Source organism: Falco rusticolus, chromosome 9 (assembly GCF_015220075.1).
Source record: "Falco rusticolus isolate bFalRus1 chromosome 9, bFalRus1.pri, whole genome shotgun sequence".
NCBI classification, from domain to species: domain Eukaryota; kingdom Metazoa; phylum Chordata; class Aves; order Falconiformes; family Falconidae; genus Falco; species Falco rusticolus.
The window spans coordinates 18759706-18786813 of record NC_051195.1 but is presented as its reverse complement, the minus strand read 5'-3'; the positions used below and the strand labels follow the sequence as shown (position 1 = coordinate 18786813).

At 41.1% G+C, this 27108-nt stretch overlaps 1 protein-coding gene across 1 annotated transcript; it reads right to left on the bottom strand.

Annotated features, from left to right (window-relative positions):
• Nucleotides 1-81: 81 nt before the first annotated feature.
• STOX1 (storkhead box 1) lies at nt 82-25522 on the bottom strand. The gene is made up of 5 exons (XM_037399215.1): nt 20089-25522; nt 7814-8019; nt 6711-6864; nt 2570-4886; nt 82-1489 (listed from the first exon to the last, which is right to left on the bottom strand). The coding sequence occupies exons 3-5, from the start codon at nt 6841-6843 to the stop codon at nt 1450-1452; spliced, it is 2490 nt and encodes an 829-aa protein (XP_037255112.1). The 5' UTR covers nt 6844-6864; nt 7814-8019; nt 20089-25522; the 3' UTR covers nt 82-1449.
• Nucleotides 25523-27108: the final 1586 nt, after the last annotated feature.

Below are 27108 nucleotides of genomic sequence, written 5' to 3'. Positions count from 1 at the left end.
ACGCGGGGCGGGGCCGCGCCGCCCGGCAGCCAATAGCGTGCCGCTCGCGCCGCCAGACTACAGTGGCCAGAACGCCTCGCGGCTCCCCCCGGACTCCAAGGCCCAGCGTCCCCCGCACCCGCACGGCTCGTGGTGCGCCGCGCGCTTTCGCCGCGAGGCGTCCGCCATGGCGGGGGGGAGGGCCGCGCCTCAGTCCCCAGCTTCCCGCCAGGGCCGACGCTTGCCGTGCCGCCTTGGCGCGGTGAGACCCTGGGAGGAGTTTGTTAGCCCAGCGGAAACGCTGGCAGGCGGCGGCAGCGTGAGGCGCTGAGGGCGGGGAGCTACCGGAGCAGCCTGAGAGGGGGAGCCCCGGTACCGGCGTGACAGGAGCGGAGCGCGGCGGGCGGGAGAGAGCGCTGCGAGGCCCGGCCCCAGCCACCGCCTCTCCTTCCGCCTCCTCACAGCCAGAGGCACCTTCCCTGAAGTAAATTTTCTATGACTTTAACTACAGCTTTAGCCTCCTGTCTCCGCCACCCCTGGAGACAAGTTTTGGGCAGTGAAAGAGCCCGAGGCAGTCACAGCAGTGTGACCGAGCGCCTCAAAGATCTCAAAGGACCCCAAGCCTGTGGTGACTATTGGCATGAAACCAGCGCTCTGCTTTTAGCTATAGGAATAAATCAGGGTTAAAAAGTCAAAATCAGTCTTCTGAATTAAAAGCTGTAAAGTGATCCCGGCGGCTGCCACACGTTGATTCCTTCAGACAAAGAGAGGGGCGGGCTGGAGTAGGGCGGGAGCCGGCCGGCCCGCGGTGGGGTCTCTCCATGCCCCTGACCCCTTACCTGTTGCCTCTTGCACGTTTACATTTGCAAAGACCAAATCCTGCTTGCCAGGTATAAACACGCCAAGTAGATCTAGCTGAGATTTCTCCAGGACGCAGTGAGAGAACCTTGGGATTCAAGGAATTTTCGTAGCAACAAGGTGCGTGCTAATCTAGTTTATTTGCTTTGTGTTCTGACAGGGGAGGTGGAGCATGCAGTTATTTCTGTGGCACAAGTCGGAAACACTTCCAAGAATTACAGTGTAAAACAGTCCTGTCCAGCTGATACAGTTCCTATCAGAGCAGCACGTAGCCTTTCCAGGTTAATGGTGTGATCCGAACGAAGTATACCAGTTCTTATTTTTATTATCACAGGGGTGCAAAAACTAATCAAAGATGAAATCAACAGAAATACACATTAGCTCTCCAAAGCCTATGGTCAAAAGTTTTAACTAACAACTTTGATGTAGACACAGCCTCATGGATGTGACTTGATCGCATTTACAGTACGATTCCATTATTACAAAGGGAAAGTTTACAAAGCCTATTTAAAAAAATAATCAAATATTCACAACCAGAGTAAGCTAAAGCAAGGAATTTTCTTGTGAGCGTCCTTCCACTTTGTCCTCCTCTTTGCATTAGTATTTATGCTTTTAGAATTTGGCAGGAAGCTTCATCTTCCTTTCAGTCCACCTAAAATAACAGAATTATTAGACGTCAGGCCTCACTTTCTCAGTATAAACTGAGTTGGCTTAGCTTCTGATGGCACAGATGGCATTGATACAAACGATCAAAACGACCCTTTGAAATATGTTTTGCTAAAAAGCATCCAACAGATTTCAAATGTTCATGTCTGAGTAGTACATTAAATGCATGCTCGAAAGTGTGCAAAGCCAAAAGCTGCTTAAGGGGGAGGGAAAAAAAAAAAGTCAGCAGAATTTCCTTAAAACTTGTAGTATGTGATTTGCTCCTTCATATATTAGCTTCTCAAGGTGACAATACATATCTAATGAGAACTCATGATTTAATTACACTTAAATACCAGTCATTTAAGATCTTAAGAATATGTGATGCTACTAAAAAAATTGATATGATCTTTCCCTCACAGTATTTTAACGTACATTCTTGCCAATTTAGTTAACAGTTTTGTAGGTCTTCTCGACATGCAACTGTGTAAAGAATTTTCATACAAAAAAAAAGTTTCATACCAATTTGTTTTACATTAAGGGATTTTTTTTCAAGTATAGTTACAGGTAAAATGTATCCTATGAAAGGAAGAAGAAGCTTCTAGCTCAAGTGATGTACACATTTTCCTGTCTGTTGTAGGCATGTTGGATGGTATTTTGTAATTTAAATTTTGATTGAACCCCTCTATAAAGCTTATTATAAAGACTTTTTATTCTTCGTCTACAACTGGGGAAACTAGGACTGTATCTGTAATGTCATATGGCAAGATCAACGTGAGCTGAACCTGCCTGGTAACGGGAGTTTATGTTTAACACTGAGCTTATCAATCAACATTTCTGCACTTGGCCGTCTCCATCTGCAAGGCAGAGCTCATGCTATTTTCTTGCCTCATGAAGACAAATGCAAAATATAAACAGCAGCATTTGTAAAGCTGATTTAGGGGGAATGTTCATGTAAAGAGACATGAAAATTTTGTTGTTGGGGAGTGGGATTTATGATTTACAACAACATTTCTGCCTAAATCTGATTGTTAATTTGAATATCTAATAATCTAAACATCTAATATAGTTACATGTGTTTTCTTACCTTGGGGAGTCAATTCCACTGTCTCCTGTAATGCTGTGGTTTTCAGTCCCTTCTGAGTTCTGTCCTGATATCATAGTACATGCATCCTTCAAAAACAGACGTTTTTTTCCCAGAGGGTTGCTCAATTCTTTGGCCTGTGAGTGCAAAGCACAGCATGCCGCTACTTCTGTGTCATAGCTGAAGACCTGCAAAGCATCAGCATCTGAGTCAGCCTCATTAGTGTGGCAGAAATCTGCTACAGTTGAAGCCTTCGTACATTCAGCAAGGCTAGTTTCTTCTTCCTCTCTGTGACCTATTGCAAGAACCTGACTGCACAAACAACTTTCTTCTGTAAAATCTCTTGGATACTCTTTTGACCCATCTATTGATTCTGCAAAACTAGCACTTTCCTTACATCCATGCTCTCCAGAGTCATGTTTGTTTACAGTTGCGTTGTACTGGGCAGGGTAAGCGTTAGCCATATTACAGTTTTTTAGGGACATAGCTGTTCCCAGCTTTTGCACAGCTTTACTGCAGGCTCTTGTTTCTGAAAAAGCATGGCCAGGAGGCAGGTGACAAGGTTCATTGCTTTCAAAATTGTCATCCAGGTGTAATGAGTTACAGGTGTCACCATCATGTGCTTTTTGGTACAGAAGATGGCAGTTACCAGTAAATCCTTCACTTTCAAGCTTTATTGATCCAGAATGGCTGGCACAGTCGTATTTAAATACAAGTTCACTCTTTTTAACAGTCTTTTGTCTGTGTTTCACACCAATTGTTTTTACCGGGTTAATATTGGCTGTATAATTTGAAAGACTGACATTTTGAAATTCATTTGCTGTTTGGTCCAATAACTCACATGCAGTGTCAGCTTTGCACCTGCAATACTCATCTTTCAGATGTAACACAAATTTTGCATCTTCCTTGCACACATTGTTATCTTCAGTGTAGGAGCAAGGAGATTTTTTAACATCCCCAGGATTTTTTTTTACTCTTCTTCTTTCTATGTTTTCTTCAGAAATATTACTCTCCAGAAAGTATTTACTTTTATTATCTATTTGCAAAGTACTGCCTTGCAGGTAACTAAAGTTTTCACTTAAACTGTCTTTCTTTAGTTGGAGGGAAGACCTATTAGCATGGAGTAGCTTGTTTTGCTTAGCTTTCACAGCCTGTGTTTCAGTGGCCAGCTGTTCAGTTTCATAGTCAAAGGGTTTTGAGGAGTCCAAGGACTGCGGCCTTTGTAAAGCCCTTTCTTGCTTTCGAATCCGGGACTTCAGCTGACTGTTAATTGTACCTTTGTACCCTTTCACATAAAAGTTGCGTCTCCATGACATACCTTGAAAAGGGTTCTTAATTTGTCTTTTATATATGACACAGGATTCCATGGCTACATTGGATGACTGTTGGTTTCTGGTAGGCAGTGAAAGGTTCTCTTCCAGCTTCTCATTTTGGGATGTTAGCTCATGTATGTGAGATTTCCTGTTGCTTCTGCTAATCTGCTTCTCTTTCTTTGATTTGGTTTTCCTCGTGTGTTTTGCTGTTTTACTTTGTGTCTTTTGAATACAATCCTTTGAAAGATGGTTTTGCCTGACTACTGACACTTCAGCCAAGGTACCCTTACTGATATACTTTTTCTGCTCCTCAAACTTCTGCATAAATATTGTGTGTTTAATCAAATTATCAACTGTAAGGGCAGGGTTAATACGCTTGACAATTTCATGCTCAATATCACGTGGAATATTATCTAAATCATCTTCATCCCTGACTGGCCACTCCTTGGGAGGAAACTGGGCTGAAAAAGTCGAGTACTGCTTCTTATGTTTTTCTTTTTTTGAAGTGCTTCTCCAGAAAAGGCCAAAACCAAACCTTTTGCTTTTCAGTTTCTCTTTCACAGATGTCACCGATTTTATGGTGTCCCAGGAATGGTTTTCAGCAGATGTGGAAATGCCTTGAGTTTGAATTGAAAGGTTCAATTCACTGCAGCCTTTTTTACCTCCTCCATTAGGTTCATGGTTCATTGGCTGCTGTTGTCTTTGTTCACAGAGCATACTCTGGTCAGGGAAACAATGGCAGGATCTGTAACGGGATACCGCAGGAATGTTTTCTTTCACTAGGTCTGCATAGCGCTCAATGTTTACCAGGTAAGTGAGAGAAGGTGATGAACAGGAACAGCTGTCCTCCAGTGGGACCCTTCTATTGTCTTCTGTGGCATCATTTGTGATAAAGTATGTGTTGGGAGTCACAATGAAGTATCCTTCTCCCGTATGATAGATTTTCCTTTCTTTAATTAGAGTGCCAAGGATATTATATAAGATTTTGTGGGAGGGAACTGGAATGCCTACAACAAAGATACAGATGTTTCACATCAGGAATAAGTTTTCAAATAAAATGGGAGCTGGCCAAAAAATAACTTACATACAACAGATCTGGAAGCAACAGAACATGAAATACCCAAAGTATGTAGTTCACAGGATTCCAAAAGAAGTTTGAAACTGACCTGGCAGCTGGAGTTTGAGTAAGGCATACTCAATTTCAACATGAAAGTGTCCAGTATCACCTGACAAAACGCAGGATTTTCTTAATACATCACTACTCTGCTGAGCTCCAAAGCCTGCATGACATCTTGGGGCCAGCACAGGCTGCAGCCCTAAGGCAGGGAGAGCTCTTCTGGGCCAGCCAGATGAGGGCAGCACAGAAACATCATCCAAACGCGTGCTCTGGTAGGTGAAATCCTGCCGGCGTCTTACAGATCGGTAAAACTCAATCTTTAACTGCCGCGGCCATTCCTCACTGATGAGGCAAGTTACCCCTGAGGAAGAAGGTACAGGCTAGCTGTGTTTCTGGTTGTCACTACGGCACTGTTGTGATGGAGCTTAGGATGTTCTTGAAATAAACAAGGATGTTCTCTTTGTGTTTGTCAGGATATGGCATTCATGAGAGAGACCTTTCAGGTACAAACCAAACCATGTGCTGTTCAAAGCATTTCTCTTTTGGCAGGTTATTTAACAGTGCCTTTTATCACTCTCCCTGAAGCTTCTGGTGTAATTTTGTCAGATGACAGTTCCTTACCTCACTGGGACTAGTCTTGGCTACTGTTTTTCCCTTCAAGTGTCACAGTCCCAGAGTCTAGTGATCTGATCTACTGCCCCAGGCTTCTGCTGATCTCCTGCCTAAAGGAATGAAAACTTCCAGCAAGGAGAAAACACAGCAAGAAATACACTTTCTCCCTACAAACTTTGGGAGTGCCACTTCTGGCTGACCTAGAAATGCTATCTTGTGGTTGTCTCAGCGCATGTATGAACTGTATCACGTTCCTGGTAGGATTCTGGGCCAGTTTATGGGGTTGCATCAAAGTTTTGCCCAGCAGTGAAAATGCCTACCAGATCAACCTGTAACATTTTCAGAGCTGTAAGATTAAGAAGACTCAAAAAAAGGAAGCTCAGTATCAAACAAAGCGATTTCCTGCAGAGGGCCCTAATAAGCCTTTACAAAGTCTCACATGCACACAGACACACACATTTCAATATTGCACATCTAAGGGAAACAGAACGTTTTTCAGATTGAAAAGAAAACACAGCATTTAAGGGAAGTGGCTGCTACCCCATCAGAAGAGAAGGATTACAGCCCATTTAGTGTAAGTAATTTGCTTTCAGGAAGGAAGGGGATGGGATTTGACCAATGAACCTGAATTTGAGGCCAGTTGTATTTTTTAATAGCAAACATCAGATGTAGACTTCTATCCAGTCCCTTTGCTGTCAAAGTCAGCTATTTGCCTGTCTCTTAAAGGAGGGCTCAATTTTTTTTTGTGATCTGACACAGTCTATTTTATGCTGTTCCCTATCTGGCACCTAAATACCTCATATCCATGCTTTCCCACCCTCTGAAAGGGCATACTCTCCAACATGCTACTGCACTCAATTCCCTCTTATTCTGAAGATTTAATAAAATCTGTAAAAAGCATTACAGTCAAGGCAATGTTAGCAACACTCACAAACTGATAAGGAATATGCACATTCGTATATTCTACCAGTTGCCTGTTAATTTACATTCTTTCATATTGCCAGCTTTGCCTGTAAACATTCAGTGATCACTTGCCCAATACCAGAACCTCAAGCTTGATGATACAGTCACTTTTTAAAGGAGGGAGAAGTAAATACATTACCTGGATAGTTTTTCACTAACTGCTCCATTAAAGTTTCCTGTGTGACCATCGCATGATCTGCATTCATGTCTGATATGGTACGGCATATTCCTTCTGCCAGAGGAATAGAGTGTGACTGTGAGAGGGGATTCATGAGAACAGGGATTCACATCACCTGAAGACCAGGGGGGAAAGAAAAAGAAAAGAAAAAAAAAAGATTGTTTGAATGGAATAGTGTTTTGCTGTGACAGTTTTTCACTGAAAAGATCTTGTGTTGCCTTGGAACAAGCACCTTATCCTCAGCTAATTTTCTTTGGCAAATTACTTGGAAATATTTCTCAGAGAAGGGAAATTGCACTAGCACTTTTCAAGTGCCTTTGTAATAAAGGAAACAGAAGGTTACCTTAAGCACATTAGTTTGTTTGGTATTAAATTCCAGCTTAAACCATCATTTAGCTTAATAAACAGGGAGCTGAGACGAAAGTTATGTCTGATGACTGCTGACTTTTTAGATGACTGTTTACATATGAAACCATGCAGAACCTGTTTTTCTCCAAGCAGTTAATGGAAAAGGTCAACATCAAATAATCTAGGTACAATGTCTTTTCACTGAGTCTCAGAATGCAGGGGAGGGGAGGAAAGACCAGCAACAAACTTTGTCCCTTGTCTAGCACATAAATTTAAATAGAAATGGTAAAAATTCCATTTTTAGACTGGGCTTTAGAACTAGAGATTATCTACTAGACTGGGCAGAGGGCAAAAACTCTTGTTACAACTGCATGCATTTTTTAGGCTACCATCACCATCTCCCCTGGTGAGAGATATTAACATTGTCCCTGTTATGCATGATGAAAATAGAAGCTCAGAGGGGCTGAGAGTGTGGTCCAGGTTCCTCAGTAACTCTACAGCCCCAGGCCAGGGGGCTGAAAAGGGTCTTAGTCCTTCACCTCAACTCCTCCATCCATAAAACACAAAAATAAACACTGCTCTCTCTCCCCTTTCCAAGACAGCAAGACCAGTAAGAGGAAGCCCAGCAAGTACTTCTGACGTGGTACCAGTGAATGATGTAGGAAAACCTGAAATAAGTATTTTCCCTGAAAGTGGATGACAAAGCAGGGACTCACCTGAGGTCTCTGCGTGCGTACAATAAGACAATGACCGCATACACCTTCTCAGAGAAAAAAAAACTTTCTTCTTTCTTTTTGCTTAGACTGATCGTCTGTTCCCACTGCCTGGTGGTATTCTGTGCTTCCTTGTTCTGTGTAGCGCAGAAAGCCCCTGGGTATCCTCAGTGCCAGAGCAGGCAGAAGGCAGCTGGGACTCCTGGTTACTTCACAAGGCAAAACCTAGTGTTAAATGCTAACAGTAATTTTCCCCCAAGTAAGAAGTGACATTTTAGATTATGTGATATTCACGTTTAACTAAACTGCAATTGGATAATCTGTTGGATGACTCTGTAACCTGATATTTATCCTTTAGGTTGAAAACTGCAATACAAACATTTATCTGAGTGAATGAATTAAGCAACAGCACTTTGAAGAGCTTAAATTGCTCTTGACCTTTGTTTTACAACTCCTGCTATGTTCAACAAAAAGCACTCAGAAAAAAAATCCTGGCATACAGTTTCCTCAGTGATGTTGCTAGGATACTCCTTGCAGGTGCAGAAACCATTGCAAGCTTTCTTTTTGTATGGGAAAAGACCATCAGCATTTAGTAATAACTCTTGCAAACAGTTTGCTGTCTAAAGTCTCTGCTGTGCCACTACCAGTTTTACCATTTACTCCTGCAGAGCACCAAACTGCTAAGGAGTAAACCACCAAGAATAATCAAAATGTTTTAATTATCTTTGTTATTATCATTATTCTCTTGCTATCATTGTCTGCATCTGTCTCGCAACCTCAAATCCCATGTCTCCATTTGGGGAAGGCCCTTTCAGAATAACATTTTAAGCAAAGCATTAAGCAAAAGCTAGCTTGATCCTGAAGGGAAAAAAACCAACAACACTAAAACACAAATCTGTTTAAAATTATCATTGCAGATAATAATGCCAGAGTGTGTGCATGCTAACAACATGAATATTAGATACCATTCCCTCCTGACTTTGAAATAAAATCTGAAATAGTGAAAGCAAGAATTAGATCATTGGCAACCTTGATAAGCAATGTGGGAAAAAGCCCAGGCAGCACCCTACAGGTGTCTATCCATTTCTTATTAAAAATTTTTTTATTTACATGCCATAGCTAAATAACTGATGCAGTTGTGCTTTGGATGTTCTCCTAATTTTGATAGAAATACATAAAAGCTGCATCCCTTAGATTTGCACAGGGAGCAGTCTTAAGGATTTCTGCAAACTGTCTTATAGGCCTGATGCAAAATCACCAAGATGCTGTGCTTGTTAAAGCTCTTCGGTATCTGTCCCTTAACAGCTCAAAAAAGACTGCAAAATCCTCTGCCTCCTTCCCTATTCTACGTAAATTGTCTGATGAGAATCATCTTCCTGGTTTCCTCATAGTTTTTAGGAAGGACTTGTTTATGCCTGTGTGCAGGGTACCTGTCAGAAGTCATGGAACTCCAGCTAATCCTCTTGATTGTTTAAATACAGCACAGTTCCCATTTCACACTCTGCAGCTCTTGCGGAATCATATTTACCAATGCCAATCTAGGCAGCTTGCCAGTACTCATGTATTATTATCCCCAATGCCAATCTAGGCATCTTGCCAGTACTCCTGTATTATTATCCTTCAGTTTGGTTTACCTATCTATTCAAACTGCTCATTACCTGGACACCTGAAACCCCAGAATACCCTTTTGGAGCACCTGTCAGTCACAGTGTGGGGAAGTCATCTGTAATGTGAGCATCAGATAATAAAACAGCGCACAGTAAAGCCTCTGGGTATTCTTGACTAGTACAAAGTGATTTCTTGTTCCATCTCTGTAATGTGAACTTTATCATTTTTCACTGAGTTGTTTAACAATTGCAGAATTTTTGCATCTTCTGGCTCCAAGAAAAATCACATACAATAAAAGTTTTGCCCAGGTAAAAATCTGGCTAGTTCTGGGGAAGTGAACAGAGGCATTTTATTACAATAGCACTCCATTTACTTCTTAAAAGTTTGGGTAATCACTTTATATAACAATAAAGGGTTAACAATAAATTAATTCCAGGGAAGAAAAACACAAATGCAAACCAAGAATAAACTCCCTTATATGATTCCACTTAAATCTGTAGAGACAGAGAAGACACAGCATGTGGAAACAAGATTCACTTTTCTGTTTTGTAGATGGAAAGATCTATCTTGGAATTGCTTTTTATGCTTATTAAGCTGAACATAGAAAAGATCCCACAGGTCCTGTGGCTCTTTGCATGAGAGCCCTAGCACATTTGATGTACTTCACTTTTTGCAGAAATGCACCAGGAAAGCCATATGGCAGTAGTTGTGCTAGTACTGCAAGGCTTCTGCTTTCTATAGACTCGAGCACATCGTGTTGGCATTTTATAGCAAAAATTACATTTTATAATTACGGATGAAACATTTTAAGGAACAAAAAGTTAACAAGATCATTGTAACAAGTTGGGAACTGTAGCAAAACACTTTTTGAACATTAATGAAGATTTTATGAGATGTTTCCTTGCTAAAGAATGAATATGCTATGTAGCTTACAAATACAGAATTAAGATCATTAAAACATTTTCAGTTTTAAGTATATAACAGGGAAGCTTTATTTTGGCACAAATATTGCATACTAGATCCTGTTTTCAGGAACATCCTTTTACTAAAGCAAAGAGTAAACAGTTCAATTGCGTTAAAACTGTCAAATCTCGTAACATGTTTAAATCTGATACTGAAACAAAAGCTGTCAGGAACAGCAGACGGTATCTTTCTGTTGTTTATTTTGTACAGCACTCAAAGAGAGAAATGAAACAATTAAGTGTCAGTGAAGGTCACTGACACTTCTTCAGTTAACATTAAAGAAGAAGCTACAAACACACCAACATGTCAGATTTCTGTCCCTACTGATTCCTGCCAGAACAGACACTTCCAGATCAGGACAATTAGGCAAATAATGTCCTCCGTTTGAACTCAGTTGCTGGTTTTGGTCGGGTTTTTTTGTTTGTCTGGGTTTTCTTGGCTTTTGGGTGGTTTTGTTTGTTTTGTTGGTTTTTTTTACAAACAGAGGATGATGCCATGCAACTTGTAAAAAAATAAACCCCAACAAAACCCACTTTTTCTGCCTTCCCAACAATATCCAAAAGTCTAGTCCCAACTGCAAGTGTTATGAACTTCTAGAAATATGACCTGTAAAGGCTTTTTGATGTTCCTAGCCAAGAGCCATTAAATCCTTACTCTAATCTTAGGGCTCTCTTTTCTTTCATTAGCAATAAAAAAACCCATCACAGGCAGATATGGTAAAAACAAAGCAAGATTCAAGAAGAAAGGCAAGAGCTCTCTTCTGCAATCTCGGTTCAAGCCCCCAGATAGGAACAAGTTACACAGCAGACACCGGCACGTTCAGTGTGGTAGTTTTCCTTAAGCCAAGCACAGTGGGAAAGTTTTTACCATTTACTGATCTTCAGAGAGATCAACCTTTTCAACACTTAGTGAGGGCACTGACTTGTCCACTTGAATGCTCCACGTACATCTTGGGAGGAGGTTTCAAGCTCCAAAGATCCTGACTGAACACATGAGCAAGCACGCAGCAGACTGTTTAAAAGAAAAGAGCACTTCTGTTTGCTTGAAGATTAGCAGGCAAGATGTCCAGTGGAGATCTGTGTTTCACCTCCAATGGCTGGCAAAGCAGCCAACAAGCAAAAACATACAAACACACCTGCCTTGGGGCATTCCTGCTGCTCACTGCATAGCTGGCAGAGAAATTGAACTATAAGCAAAAGCACTCAAGATAATTTTTTTTCACATACTTTTAGCATGCTGATAGCTTTTAAGTCAATTCACATATGGCACTGAACATAACCAGCACAGCTGAGAGCAAGGAATATCATCTTTAGTCATTGCAGCATTCAGTGTCAGGCTTGATTATGAAAGACAAATTGATTCAAAAGCTTCATTGCAGGGAAATGAAAAGAACACAAAATGAAACAGTCCCAGGCAAGTTGCAAAACTGTCAATGACTAGCCCATGGAGCCAAACAACAGAACAAGAATAAACAAGTCACAGGCAACATCTCTGGCACCTTTCACTGTCTGCAGGTGCTGCCATCCACCGCTACTGGAATTCGACACAAGTATGTCTTTTCCACTTGGCCTGGTCCAAAAAAGTCACTTCACAACCCTGGCATTTCTCCACTGAAACAGACCTGCCTTTTCCTTGCTCCTGGCCTTGTCCTCTCTTCTGCAATAAATCTCAGACCATCCAAACAACTCTTTAATGTCAAACCTTTGTTCTAAGCAGAAAGCGTTACTGGGTGTCAGTTAGGTACTTACCTATACAGCAAAAGGCTTATATAAAACCATCATGCAGTTGTGTGTTCCTGTGCCTGTTCAGCTAAAGGTCAGCTCCAACGGCTGCAATATTCCCAGGGCTGACTTCTCTGCCTGGAAATGTGCTGTCACACAAAAGGCAGTCACAGAAAGTACACAATATAAAGCTACAGTTATGGGAGTAAGATATACCTGTGGTCATGCCTCTCCTCCCCAGAATGGACCAAAATTCACCTCTTCGCACACTCCTTAGCTTCAGCTCACATTTACCCCAGCCACGGAAAGTCATGTGCTAGTCTTTCAGAGGAACACCACCCACAGAGCTATTCAAAAGAAAACATAGCCCCCTGCAGAGGGTTTCCAGTAAACCATGAATCAGAGGACACATGACAGCTATTATGTCCAACTCACTCCCAGGCAACACTTAGCTAAATCCCACCCACCACAGAGGCAGCTGTCAGAGAGCTTGGCGAGCTGCAGCTTCCCTCAGACCCAGACCCTGGCTTGCAGCGTGGACAGGAACCACCACCACACATTGAGGTGGACTGAAGCAAGCCTCAGATCCTGTTTCAGGACATATCTCACTGCAAGGAGTTTTTTTTCATTCAGCTGAGAACAAAGTTTTGATGGTATATGGGCAACTTCACACCTGCCTGAGCAGCTCGTGATGTTGATGGATGTGCACTGCCACTTTTCCCTCCACTGTCCCTAAATGGATGTTCAACTTTAAAGATGTTCCCTATGCTAGAAAATAAATTTCTGCACCCTTTCATTGGGCTGGAATTTAAGGCATGTGGAAAAAGAAAACAAAAGCAACAACAAAAAAGTTTAGAAATTAAAAGCAGCATCCTTACCACCACAAGAGGTCTCAGAGGAGTTTGGATACTGCAGACTAAAAAGCACCTAGCTTGGACTTGAGGACGTTACCCTGCAGTTCCCATATCTTTCTGCATGGGTTTGGCGCTATTAAACACGCTTTTCATGTTTCAGTTCATCTAAATTTCATCCAAAAGGAAGTGATAGAGGATAAACAGAACAACTGAGCACCTCCACTGTATCACAGAAGAGTCAAAAGCCAGTTTAGCAGAGCCCTTATTGTGAAAACACTGGGTTGTTGGATGTCACAGACTGAGGTGCGGCCTCCAATGGAAATGATATATATGCAGGTGCCTGCAGAATGTTGAAAAATGTAGGAGAATTATTGCAGGGGGAAAAGTAAATGATGCAGTCCATGAAGTACCTAAGCAAGTGATCTGAATGACAGGCTAGGATTGCTGAATATTTTCTTGGGAACAAGGGAAATATATCATCATTTCAATGGACTTTGCAACCTTGGAAACTCAGCATATAACTGGCCATAGCCCACAAAAGAGAAATCCAGTATCTGGGGGAAAAAAAATTTGCTAAAAGACAAAAAAAAAAAAGCGCAATTTTTTTTTTATTATTTTTTTTAGAAAAGCAGAATAAAGTTCACAGAGGTTCAGTTTATTTCAGTTTTTCAAACAGACAGCGTTTCAGCTTTCAAAACAGACTGAGTTTGCTAAACAAACAGCAATTGCAGTTTCAGTTGTTTCATTGCTCAAAGATCTTTCTGCTTCAGTACAAATCAGGCTGCTTACAGGGAAGCTGTGCACCACCACCAGTGAATGGAACATGAATCACTGCTGATGCATCAGTATAAGATAAAGTATACTAGGGGAAAAAAAAATGTTTCACATCATATATTAATTATTCCTAAGGGTTTCACTGTATTCTCACCAATGAGGGTGGTTTGTTAGCAGTTTGAGTCACGTTAATGACACACACTACTAGCATCTCTTTACTTCAGTTCTCTCAGGAGTGTTTTTATAAAATAGTAAGGAATTAGCAGAGTGACTCTGGATAGATGCTGTTTTAGAAATGCAGATATCTACATATCTCTGATCTGTTGTTTTAAAAAAAACCCAAAACAGATACCAAGAAAAATCTTGTGCAAGTACCACAGCAATTTTACCAGGTTAAAGAAAACCGTGCTGTCACCAGCCTCAGCTTCTCTGTATACATTCGTGCTTCATTCAGCAAATTTTTAACTCATGGTTGTATAACCAAAAGATCACTAAAGCTCTCTAAGTATGAAACAAGAAACAAAGTTGTCTGAACAAAGCCACTCACCTCTTTCTGCTGATACTTTTAATCAATTCTTATTTGGTATTGAATGAAAGCAAGCCTTTTAACAAGGCTCCTCAGTATTGAAGAGGCTTATATTACTCAAACAGCAATGAAGGCCAAGAGTGTCCTTGGCTGTATTGATAGGAGCAGAGCCAGTAGATCAAAGAAAATTATTATCCACCTCTACATGGTGCTTGTTAAAACTAAATCTAGTTTGGGGCTCCTCATATACAAAAGACATCTATAAATGGGAGCAAGTTCAACAGAGGGCCACCAAGGTGGTCAGAGCTGGAACACTTGTCCTGTGAGCCAAGGCTGAGGGAACAGGTCTTTTGAACCTGGAGAAGAAATAGCTTTGGGGAGACCTGACAGCAGCCCCTTAGGAAGATGGGGCCAGGCTCTGCACAGCAGTGTGTGGTGAGAGGATGAGAGGTTAACAGCCATCAGCTGGAACAGGAGACGTTCAGACTGGCTGTAAGGAAAACCTTTTTGCCTTTAAGGACAGGACAGCAGTGGAACAGGTTGTCCGTAGTGGTTGTGCAGTCTTCAGTATTGGGGAGTTTCCAAGATATGACTGAAAAAAGCCCAGAGCAACCTGGTCTGACCCCATAGCTGACCCTGCTTTGAGTAGGATGTAGGATAGGCTCCCAGGAATAAGAGTAGTTCTGTCATCTGGTTTAGTTGGATGCAGGTACTTGTGCCTCCCACAGCCACTCTCACCCCCCACATTGACCACCTTGCTTTCCGTAACCCAATGCAATGGCCCTTTTGACCTCCACCAGCTGTGGAAGTTTTCTTGGGTTACACCAAATTAAAGAAAAAAGGTTACACTTATATCATGTTAATAAGACCATACAAAACAGTGTCCATATGGTAAAAGGACTGGGTTTCTTTTCAATATTCAAATAAATAGCTACTGGTTTTGTAACATTTTTTTCATAACTGAATTCTGCCTGTACAGGCTTGTTGTTAGAACTAGTGCTCTCCACAGTGATGGAGTGGACATGTCCTAAAGCAGTAAAGAAAAGCTAAAGCTAGCCTTGAAGTTTCTGATTTTGAAATCATATCAATCACCATAGCGGAAGCACTACTAATTAATGCAATTTAGTTAATTAACTTCATCATATTAACACAAACTGTTGTCTTTTCTGACTGACACAGAGAAAAAAATTAGCCCTGTTCAAATTACCCTCATCTGAAAAGAGTATTAAGGCAGTTAAGACCTGCTGTTCAGGATTCAGGGTGCAAGAATTCAAAACACTGAGGATAGCACAGCTTAGCCCGTTTTCTTCAATTTTGTTTTCTCACTCAAAAGACAGAAGCAAGAGCTTCTTCTGCCGAAAATCTTTAGCACTAAGAAATACACAATACATACCAAATTCTTCACAACTGATCTTGTTAGAGGTTATTTTAAGAAAAATTCAGAGGAAACTAAAGTGAATGGAGCTTATTATAAAAAAATTATACACTCCCGTTCAGTGGTACTTGTTAAGCAGTGGGACTAGACAAGACTTGCTGAGACAGTGAAAAAATTTGCATGCACACACACTTGCGGACGGACTACACCTTTCATGTAATTCCATCCAAGCAGATCTGGTAAACGCATCAGGTTTTTGAAGAATGTTACAGTACTTTGTACCTTGCTGCTGTGAGTTCAGTCAGTAGTTTGAATATAGCATTTGGGTTTAGTGCAATACATATTCAACTGAGAAAAGGCTTTTATAATACAGGATTAATGCCTTAGAAAGAATTTGATATGGAAATTAATGAAACATGCAGGGATATCACCTCACCTGAAATCAGTGGCAAGGGCTGAATGCCAGAATTAGGTGCTAAACGTTACATAGCCATTTGCATAGAGAGAATTAAATCATAAGCAAATAATAGCAAGGTAGATAAAAAGTTGTCCTTCAAGGAGTGCACAAATGTTTTCTTCCTTTTTTCCTCCTGAAAATGTATCAACAGAGTCACCACTGGATCAACTGTGATAACCAGGAAAACCCAATTACAACAGAATATGCAAGTTAGTAAGTTCAGAATCAGATACCTTACTGAAAATAACTTTAAAAGTAATGTTTGAGAGTAAACCAGTTTTTTAAAAACTCATTTAAACCCTTCTTCATGTTCTGGCAGCCTATACACAGCAGTGCAAAATAAAGCACCATATTAGGTCATCCACTCTTTTCAGGCCTGAGGAAAACAAAAAGGAAAGAACTCTTAAATAATCCTGAGCAGTCCAGTATGAAGTATGACCACATACTGTGAGTTACACTTCACAGAAGCCAGCACCATTGAAGTACAAAATTATTCTCCTTTGACTTGCAAACCTAGATCCCTGTTTGTGAGGCAGGATGAAAGACACTGGAAGAAAGGGACTCCAAAAGAAAGGAATCCCATGAAGCACATCCCCAGCCTCTTGCTGAGCTGCCATCCTCATTAAGATTGTGTGTTCCTGTGTGTCATTACAGAGTGCCTGACAAACAACATCCACTCCAGAGTAGGCAAAACTACCTTTTGTAGGCAAAACAGGAATCGGCTACTCAGAAGGCCATAATTTCATCTGTAGCTTCACTAAACACAGAGCGCAACGATGCTGATACTGACATTAATTGTTGCGAACAAATTTAAATTATTCAAATGAAAATAAATCTGTCCTAAAAACTTGTCAGGTCCATTTTGGAAGAGAATTTGACGCTCATTTTAAGCAAGGTTGAGAATTGCTAAGAAATTGAGAATACTCAAGTTCTCAGTTATAGATGGACTCCAGGTGTACCAGTTCCACAGGTGGCACTTCAGAACTGTTGCTGAAAGCTGGCACAAACATGCAGAGAAGCTCAGCATGTGTAGGACCTCCACAGTGATGCTACTCATGCCTGCATAGCCATGTGTCAGCACTGCAGAGGTCACTAAATAAGTGATTTATTATAAAAATAACTTTATTAATAAACAAACACTTTGGACTCATCACACAGGAACAAACATAGCTCCCCAAAATGCCCTCACCTCCTTTGGAAGGTAATTACAGCCCATAAATACAACAGAAGTTTTACTCCTTACTCCACAAGCTGTTGCTGAACATTTTTCAGGAGATGCAATTCCACCCCTCTCCTATCACAGGGATTCTGTCTGAATATCATATTAGCATTAGTCCCCCCACTCCCAATCAAGGAGCTTCAGAGACCATCTCCGCCCATTTTTTAGCTCCTTTTCAGTGCTCCTCCTTAAATTCTGGGAGACTCACACAAGAGAAAGATGTGAGGAGCTGAACCTATCAGATTACTCCACCAAATGCACAAACAACAAGAACACAAAACAAATCCTTGTCTCATCTCATTCCAGTTTGGTCAATACCTCCAGCAAAAAAGGATAAAACTGAACACTCCACAGAAAAGCGTACTGTCCTTTCAATGCCACTCTTCAATAGAATATTTTCCAAGTGAGATAAATTTCCAGCCTGCAGTACGGACTTAAAGGCTCGGCAGAGCCCAAAAAACAGAGTGCTCATTGAGAGAGGTGATCACATTACGTGACCACAGAAAAGGCAAAGTCTGCATGCCAGTCCCAGCCTCAGCCTAACTGGAAAGTGCAGGGCTTTCCTAGCTTCCCTGGTGAATAATTTGTAGCCCTGCAACAGAGAAGCTGAATCCAGCCTCTAAAGGCTAAGCAACCTTAGGAACCACATAAAGGGAGTCACAAAAAGGGAGTCAGGCAGTTCAGGCACATGCTAAACACTGCTGTCGAGAGAAGGCAGGCTGGGATAACAGAAACGAGCTGGTTATGATCAAGGACAACAAGCAAGCAGCTACTGAGATGCATTCTCCTGGACTGTCGCCTCAGTTTTTCTCTTCAAAGGCTCTGGAGGACAGTGCCCTCAAACTGAGTATTTCCAACTGTATCTAATCTCAGTTCAGAGTCCCCTACTCCTCTCCCAGCACCCACCCTGCATGCATTCCCTGGGGCTGTACAGGAAAGGTGGAAGAGAGCAGTTTGCCCCTCGTTTGGTGAATAATTGACTGAGTAACTCAGCTGGGCACTGGAGATGGTCCCACAGAGAGAGATGTTAGCATTTTGACAGAGACTGCTCAGTTATCAGATAAAAAGCTTTTTTTAAACTAGCCCCTACTTTACCCTCTGAGGGAGATTTTAATTGTCATGATTTTCCCTTCCTCTTCTACTCCACCTCGCCAAGGGGAATGTAACAGCTCCTACACAGTCCTGGGTGTACCATGCAAACCAGAGCTGGGATCCCTATCAGAAGGGAAGAGGGAGACATTTTGGATTTTAACTGGGAATAAATACAGCAGGACAGTTTGTGATTCTTTATAAGCTTTTGGGACTGTATTTTCCCTTCATTTGATTAATCTTCCAGTGCCTGATATCAGTCAAGGTGTAGTCTAATCTGTAAAGTCAGGATGTCCAACTCCCCAGTGTTTCTTTAGGACAAACCTCATTTGAACTGCTGGGATAAAGAGTAACACCAAAATCTGTGGGACCACAGTGTCTTCTGAGGATGAGCAATAGCCAGGAAAGCTCCTTGAGATATAGCATTGAGGAGGACTTCTGAGTGCTGAGGGCTTTAAAATCAGCATGCAACAGAGACTGGAGCATGCCAAGACAGTAGTATAATTCTTCACTGAAATGCGACTTGGCAAAATCAGTGCTCAGTGCTGCATACCCATTGCTTCCCACTTGCTGTCCAGTGAACAAGTGGTTGTGGATTCAAAAGGTAAAAACTCAATATGGTTAGCTGATTTTTCTCACGAGTCTGAAAACGCAGTCTTGACGCTTTTCATGTGCTGCAGCCAAGGACAAAGATGCTGCAGGACAAGTGATTCCCACCACTGATGCCTGGTGCCCCCAGATATCTGTGAAAATTCACCAAACACTGCTGGAGTTTGCAGACACTGCTGTTGCTATGTGCTACAGGAAGTGCTTCCTAAGAACCACTTAGGACACTGCTTGGTTCCCAACATCCCAGCCTTTAGTCACAAAGCATGAGAAATCCAAGTGGCTTGAATTTCACGTTTTTGCAAACAGTAATATGAGAGCAGGTAGAAAAAAAAAAAAAAAAGAAAAAAGCAGTCAAATCTCTCTCTACATAAAGACAGCAAATGGGATACCAATTTCTTCATTTTAAAATATTAATTCCTTTAAAAAACAAACCCCATGAAACTCTTGTCCCTTGCATTTGTCTAACATCACTTGCTCTTCTAGAGCAAAATACACAAAAGGAATGGGAAAAAAAGTCTTCCAGAGCAGAAAACGGTCATTCTGATGACTGATGGAAAAGAATGTACAGAATACATAAATTTTAACCACAAAATTACCTTTAAAGACACTCAGATTGTCAATTTGTTTCAGTTAAGCTTTCAGAAATGGAAGTAAAACCATGAAAACAGCGCTGTAACATCAATTGTCTGAAAAAGTGAAATTCACAAAGAGAAGATTTTCAAAGTCATTCGATTAAAGAAACTGAGAGAACTCTTGTTAGAAACCCCTTTGGGTGTTACTGCTGCAAGAGACAAGATGACAGGGGAAATTACCTAATTCTTTTACCAAAGTAATTTACATTTGGATTCAACCAGCCACACTATGCATCAGAAAAGAGGTTATTGGGAAGCAAGGAGATAAAAAGCAAAGGAATCAAGGACTGTCTCTAAATCATCCCCCGGAGACCCACAAGTAACATAGCAATATTCACCAGTGATACAGAATGTAACTATAGTAAGAGAGAACCATTCCCAACACTCCTAGAGATTACTGCTTTTTACATGGAGACCAGCAAGCAAAACACTGTTCTTTATAACACCTCACCTGCATTAAGAGTTGAGATGTCAGCAGGCTACTTGTGATTAAGGAAGATGAACTCACACTGCAGGAGATGTTACCCCTCTATTAAATCTACCAGACTGCCTGAGAAATGAGACTGCAGAGAGATCAATTTTCTAGTCAGAAAATGGGTCTGCAACAGGGAGTGGCTGTTCTATACAAATTATTGGGCAAGAAGGGTAAATACCAGAATTAAATTAAAAAATAAATTTAAAAACCAGTATGTGATTTAAGCTAAAGCCAGTGTTAAGCATAAGGAGTTAAGCTAGCCAAGGACAACACGTGCTAGATAACAGAAATTTCCCTGTTAAAAATTTTGAAACAGAACATCAGATTTCCTCAAGTCTTCCAAAAGTTGTCAAATTTCTTGCTTAAAGAAAGAATTCAAAACTGCACGTTCACTTGAAGAACTGCTAGTTAGCTTCAACAAAAAGCTTTTGTGATCTAATTATATCCAGTTCAGCCTGACATAAAAAGTACTTGTAACTTAAATTATAATTCATCCCCGGACAGAGAGGATTACAGAGCTACACTCTCAAACTCTCAAATAATGACAGCTATGAAAATCCCTACTAACCTTTGGAAATCCAACTGAAAACAGATTTGTTTGTATGTTACCAAGTACCTAGAAGTTACTATGAGGTTGAACAGCTGTACATCCTCACTTCAGCATCTTCTACTCGATCTGATCTTTGTTAGCAGCATTCCTGGTTTGGCTGCTAATGCTTTCAGTCCTTTAGTTTTGGGAAAGTTAAAACACAAACGGTTCACATCAAAAAGTGAAAGCAGACATCTGAGCTGACACAGAGCAAGGGCTGCACTGCTCACTTACCTGTGTTGTGCTCGGTAATTAGAACTTGGTAGCTCCTCTATTCACCTTCAACACAGAGGAATCCTGATTAACCCTGCCAAAACCACACAGAAAATTGCAAGAACTACAGAAGTGTCACAGAATTGTCTTCTCCCGCTAATGGTTGGTCAGAAAAGAGCAGCCTTCCAGGATGCTCTGTAGGATGAACCAATACAAGCCCCACAGGACCAAAGGTAAAACTCAAGGAAAAAGAAGATTCAAGGATTAATGACCCCAGCATACCAAAGTCTGCCCCCTCCCAGGAACTGATTTCCTGAAGAAGACCAATGCCTCAAGTGAAAACTGAAGAGCTGTGAGGCGGCAGTCAATACCGGGAGCAGACATTTAATCTGCTCTGCTTATGAACCACAATTATCATTCTGGCTGGTGTATTCTGCAATGCAATCACTATCATTTCAGAGGACTTTCTGTGGCAGCCTTGCATTAAGAGCACTTGATAATCCAGTGAGTATATGTTTATGTATAGACTGAGCCCCTGATTGGAGCTTCATTAGACTGCAGAGGTCACTAGCACAATTAGTTGAATATGAACCAATTGCAGGTATCAAATAGAAACAACGGCTAAATAACCACCAGTACAATCTAGTTAAAAATACTAAAAAAAATTCCCTCAAGCTTGTTTTGTCATTGTTGTTACTGCTGCCAGATCTGACAGCATGCTCTCTGTGTATCCCATGGAAGTTAATAGATTAAATTCAAGTGATGAGGGGAAACAAGACAGTGCTGCAATGTCATCTTCTGCAAAATTCTGATGTTCTGTAATTTTGAATGTAACTACATATTTAAGGTAGCAACCTGACTGTGTCTGAGCCTTATTTCTTCTTAGCTCTTCCATCAATTTCACTTTTATGCATTTTTAGAAAAGATTAAACGTATCACTTTGTAGGGGATTGTTAGTTTGGCGTTTGGTTTTTTGGTCAACATTTGCAGAGGAATTAAAGACTAAAAGTAGCTGCTGACCTCAGAGCATCATGTCTGCATTAGGTGGCAAAGCGCCTTCCCTGCCAGGCAGCTGTCACCCAACTCTTGGTGCTATTTGCCCTCCACATTTACCTTCTCTGATAGCAGCACATTGTGTAGCTCTTTCTCAGAGAATTTTTTGTGCTGAGTCAGTCCACAACACCCAGCCCCAGTGTTTCTTTCTACGCATCATTCTTTGTCCAAAAAAGTTCATAATCAATGAAACTAGTCTTCCACCAGTTATGAATGCACCTTCCAGTTCACTGCAGCATCCGTTTCTGGACACATTATATCCAAACACCTCCTCCAGGAAACAACTTAACTTGCAACAAAACACTGAAACCAACCAGCACACCTGCTTCCTATCACATTTTTCCTAAATATTGAGTGCCCATGTCTACACTGCAATGACTCACCGAGTCACCACTGACTTGACTTCAAACCAGACTGCCAGCAACTGAAACCCAGTTTGTCCCAGCATCCATACTGACAAGGAGACTGTGCTTCTGGAGAAAGCTGTGGTGGTGATGCCCTGCTTGCTCCCTGCTTTTCCACCAGCCTGGGTACAGGATTTCTGCCCGCCAGGATTTACACTGATACCGCTCATCAAAAAGTGCCCTCACCTGCTGTGAGGGTGGTTTGGCATTTCCTGATGATAAAGCCTCTGACGGCAGCTCAGGCTACCCTGCCTGAATCAAGAAGCAGCTCTGCAAGGGAGACTGGAATTCACCGTCAGGATTATACAGGCAGGCAGCGAAGGAAGTAAGAAATAGTCAAGATGAAACTATTTCAGTGGCACTGGAGAGCTCCAGCACAGGCTATGTGCTGCTGCCGCTGTGGTCAGCCTTGCCCCAGCTCTCCCCTCCTCTCCTTGCTGCTCCAGGATGGGGCACTCCCCCTCCACAAAACCCCACTCTGGGCTGGAGGAACTTGCCTCTACTTTGCACTAAAATTTCAAAGAGACAAAAGACTCCCCCAGCCCCACGTTTTCCTCCCCCAGAAGCAGGGCTCTTGCCCTGTCTATGGTTACACTTCCATGAAGCCGGGCCCTGGCAGAGCCGGCAGGGGAGGCACTAGTGCAAAGGCACACAGGCCATGCTTTAGCACTGCTCTGTACAGTTCTTACATATTACTTCCATGGTTTGTTCCTATCCCGCAGAGCTACACAGTGCATCTTCTCATTTACTGTGGAAATTCCTGCAAAGACAAGATAAAGGCACTGCTCACTTTGAACTCTGGTGCTTACAGAGCAATTTTGTGTGTTCTTTAGGGAATTTGCATAGGTTCTTAAATTGCAGGTTTCATTTCATTAATCTTTTTTTCAAACCATCTTCATTGAAAAGTAAGACTAAGTGGATTCATTTTAGCGTGAAGTAGATACCAAAATGAATTCACTGCTCAGAATATCTGCACAGCCATCGCTTACCTATTCTGGGCCCCTGCTACCCAAAGGTCACACTATACAACTTCTGCTTTTGTCCATGGATCACAATTTTTGTACATGGTATTACCCCTCCACAAGTTCCCTTTTGTGCTGTCCATCATTACATGCCCAAATCACACAACTGAAAATGCTGACTGCACATTCCTTGCAAGCATATTACTTGATTGCATGGATAATCAGAGTATTTATAGATGTGCTGCCACCATATATGACCCAGTACTAAAGGTCATCTGTTTTTCTTCTCAGTATAATGAAAAGATACCACACCACCCCCCAAAAAAAGAGATCATCAGCTTGATTTCAGGAAAACACTATGACAGAAAATCAGGTTCAATACTGGTAAGCAGCTAATCCTAATTTTCGTCTGTTTAGTCACATTATACATGGCTCCCTTGTATCAGAGGAAATACTTGACAAGTACAAGTTTTTTTTCTGTAAACAAATGTTTTAAGAATACTCTCCAGCTGCATTTGGAAACCCTTTCCCAAGATTTTACAACATGCAACATTAACATTTTATATATGTTACATTTAATGTAACATATATAAGTACTTAATTTGCTAAATAATACTTTGATAAAACAAGGGATCAGGAGACAAGCTGAAAAGGAGCCTCTTACGTGAGACCTAGACTTAACTCTCATAAAACAGAAGTCTTTCCAGATGTTTAAGAGAACTTCCAAAATACTCTCGCTTCTTATTATAGCCAAGCTGAAAGTCTAACAGCCCATCTCTCCAACCTGCATGTACATTACACTTAAAGTGAAAATTGCCTACTTCTTTAATTTTTCCTCTGCATATACACACTGGACTGTTTTAGAGTAAATCAGGATGTATCTGTGAGACAGGTGTTTCTTGAGACCAGTATTGCAAGGTACTTTTAACTGCAACAATTCATTTCTACAACATGACATGTGGCAGCAATTTCTGCTTTTTTATATGCAGCTCTGCTGGCTACCATCCAGCCCTGCTAAAAAGGGACTGAAAATGAAGGCTGCTGTTTTTCCAGCTGTTTCTGCCCCTTGCATGACAAAACAGGCATGTAACTGGATGACCCTGCATCAGGAAGGCCAAAAAGAATTAAGCAATACAGGGACAAAAAAACCCAACTCACACTCAAACAAGTCCTTCTGTATAGGACTAAAAAGGCTGCAAGAAAATAACAAAGCAAATTAGTACTCTAGCCCTGTCACAGGATTATCTACCTACTTGTTCCAAAAGATCACTACAACACTCCAGTATCTGCTAAGGTGGAAGATTTTAGAGCATATGAGAGAATGGACTTTCAGAGGCACCGCATGGACCACACCACTTGCCTCCCACCAAGAAATAAAAGGGTCAGACCTCACCACACCGAGAGATTGTTGCCCATGGGAATTTCACATGACCGGGCACTGACACTGCAGATCAAGTTATGAACAAGAACAAAAGCTAGCAATGCAAGCTCCTTCCTCAGCCTGGAGGAGATAGGGAATGAAAGGTATTAGTTCTAAATAGAAAGACATCACTGAACAATTCCAACCATTTCAACCAACGGGCACCTGTTGCTTAACATGCTCTGTAAATGTTTAGAATGTAGTGAAGTACTGCAGAAACTACAGGAAAAGCTACTAGCTCAACCTCCTAATCCTGCACCCTCAAACAAATAAAAATCAAATTGCACCATGCAACAAACAAATCTACTCAGCAACACTATTCTGCTAGCATTTTACAGAGAATAAAGAAAACTGAACTAATATCGGGGTAGATACAACAGCTTGCAGGATTACTGAATCACACCTGAAAAGATTGTTTCTCACATGTGCTGTAGGGTACTTGACCTGAATCCTTGAACAAGTTAGAATCCACTTGTTAAAGAGAACAACAATTCAAAAACCATCAGGATACAAGAAAATCAAAAGCAGCGTACAACTGCAGTGTCACGTGTTTTCAAATACAAATTCAGGTATCAGGTACCTAAAAACTCAGAAGCAATGATCCTAACCACAGTTAACATACTACAAAACACAGGACTTCAAACAAAATTCGGTATGTTCCAAAACTCTTAAATTTATATTCTGTATCATGATGCCACAGATTATATAGTAGATGACTTAAAAAGGAAAATTACTTTTGCTTGGAAGTAACACATTTTGTTATTAGAGCTTTTTACTGTTAATACTTCATGCAATAATACATCCAGTGAGACCTAGTATGCAGAAACATAAAAGTTTAGTGGGAAAGCACTGGCAGTTTTGACAGCCAAGTAAAGATACTCATCATTTGTGCCATTTTTATTGTTGCACTACATGGCAATATACAAGTCCCAGCTGAATTTCTACTGAACCATTTCTGCTTTCTGCAAAATATTAGCATTAAGTGTGCTAAGTGTGCTACCTACACATTTTGTAATCTTACTGCTGGCCATAAGACTCAGTCACTCAAAATGAAATATTTTATATTTTTAAATATAAACTGCACTGAACAAATGCATTCAAGGTAAGAACCTGACCTGGGTACACAAAGATTACAGAGAAGCAAGAGAAAAAACATGTTTTGTGCACATTCTGGATAAAATCACCAGCTAAAGTTAACTGTGTTACATAAGACCAAACAGATATTCACACAGCACATTACTCAGCAGAAAGATGGACTGAAAATTCATTCATCTCTCTCAAAGCAGTTAAAACACTGAAAAAATAATGTTATCTTAAAGGACTAGGCTGCATAATGTTAGATTCTGAAACAACTCAATTGTAAATGCTGGATCTGTGGACACCCATGGGCACCAAAGAATTCCAGCGTCTGCATCGTATGCTTCAGAGTGCCCAGGCTGTCGGAGGACACTGGATAAACCAAGCAACAACCGGGAAGTGATTTTGCAGCAGTGCCCAGGCACTGCATGCACAAGCATCAAGCGCTGGGCGAGTCAAAAAAACATTACATATCTTCATCCTGGTAGAACACACAGTGGTGCTGGAAGCAGCTCCATTATCCTGCATGCAATCCTCAACACTTCAGAAAACTTTGGCAGAAAGTAGTTATTGGTCTACTTGCCCACTGTTGCTATGTAGCACTGAAACTATGTAATTCTGCCTTTTTATGCCAGAGCAAAAGCAAAGGGGCCTCAAGAGAGTCTATTCTAGACCATTTTGCATACACATGAATCACTTGGAACTTTCTTCCTAGCCTTACTCATAGACATCCGCTAGTCTGAGTATTACTTTATAAGGGTTTAACTCATTAATTCCACCATACTAGACAAAATACAAAAGGGGAGGAAAATAATCTATGAACTGAGCATTTACTGGCCTGCTGTAGCAGTGCTTTCTCTACAAAACAAGGCAGCCTGAGATTTACAATTTTCTATGGAGCATCCATGATGATTCTACAACTACAAACAAAAACCAGACTTTGAGGCATCAGGGTAAAAGTCAGCTCGGGCTCACTTTTACCAGCAACTCATAGGTAACACAAGACTTAGAAGTGCAAAGCCCGTGAGATGCAAAGTGTGGATATAAAATGCAAAAACAGTGTTCATAAATTAAAACTGACAGATTGCTTCTCCAAACCTCTATTACTGATCTGTATTCAACTTTTTAAGAATTAATTACATTTCTGGGAATATTACCGAGAATCTTTAGCTAATACACAGCATCAGTGCTAGTCATACACGGAATCTTGTGCGGTTTGGTAAACCAACTTTAACAAGCTGAGGAACGTATCTGTTCTTCCTCAGATTATTTGTGCTT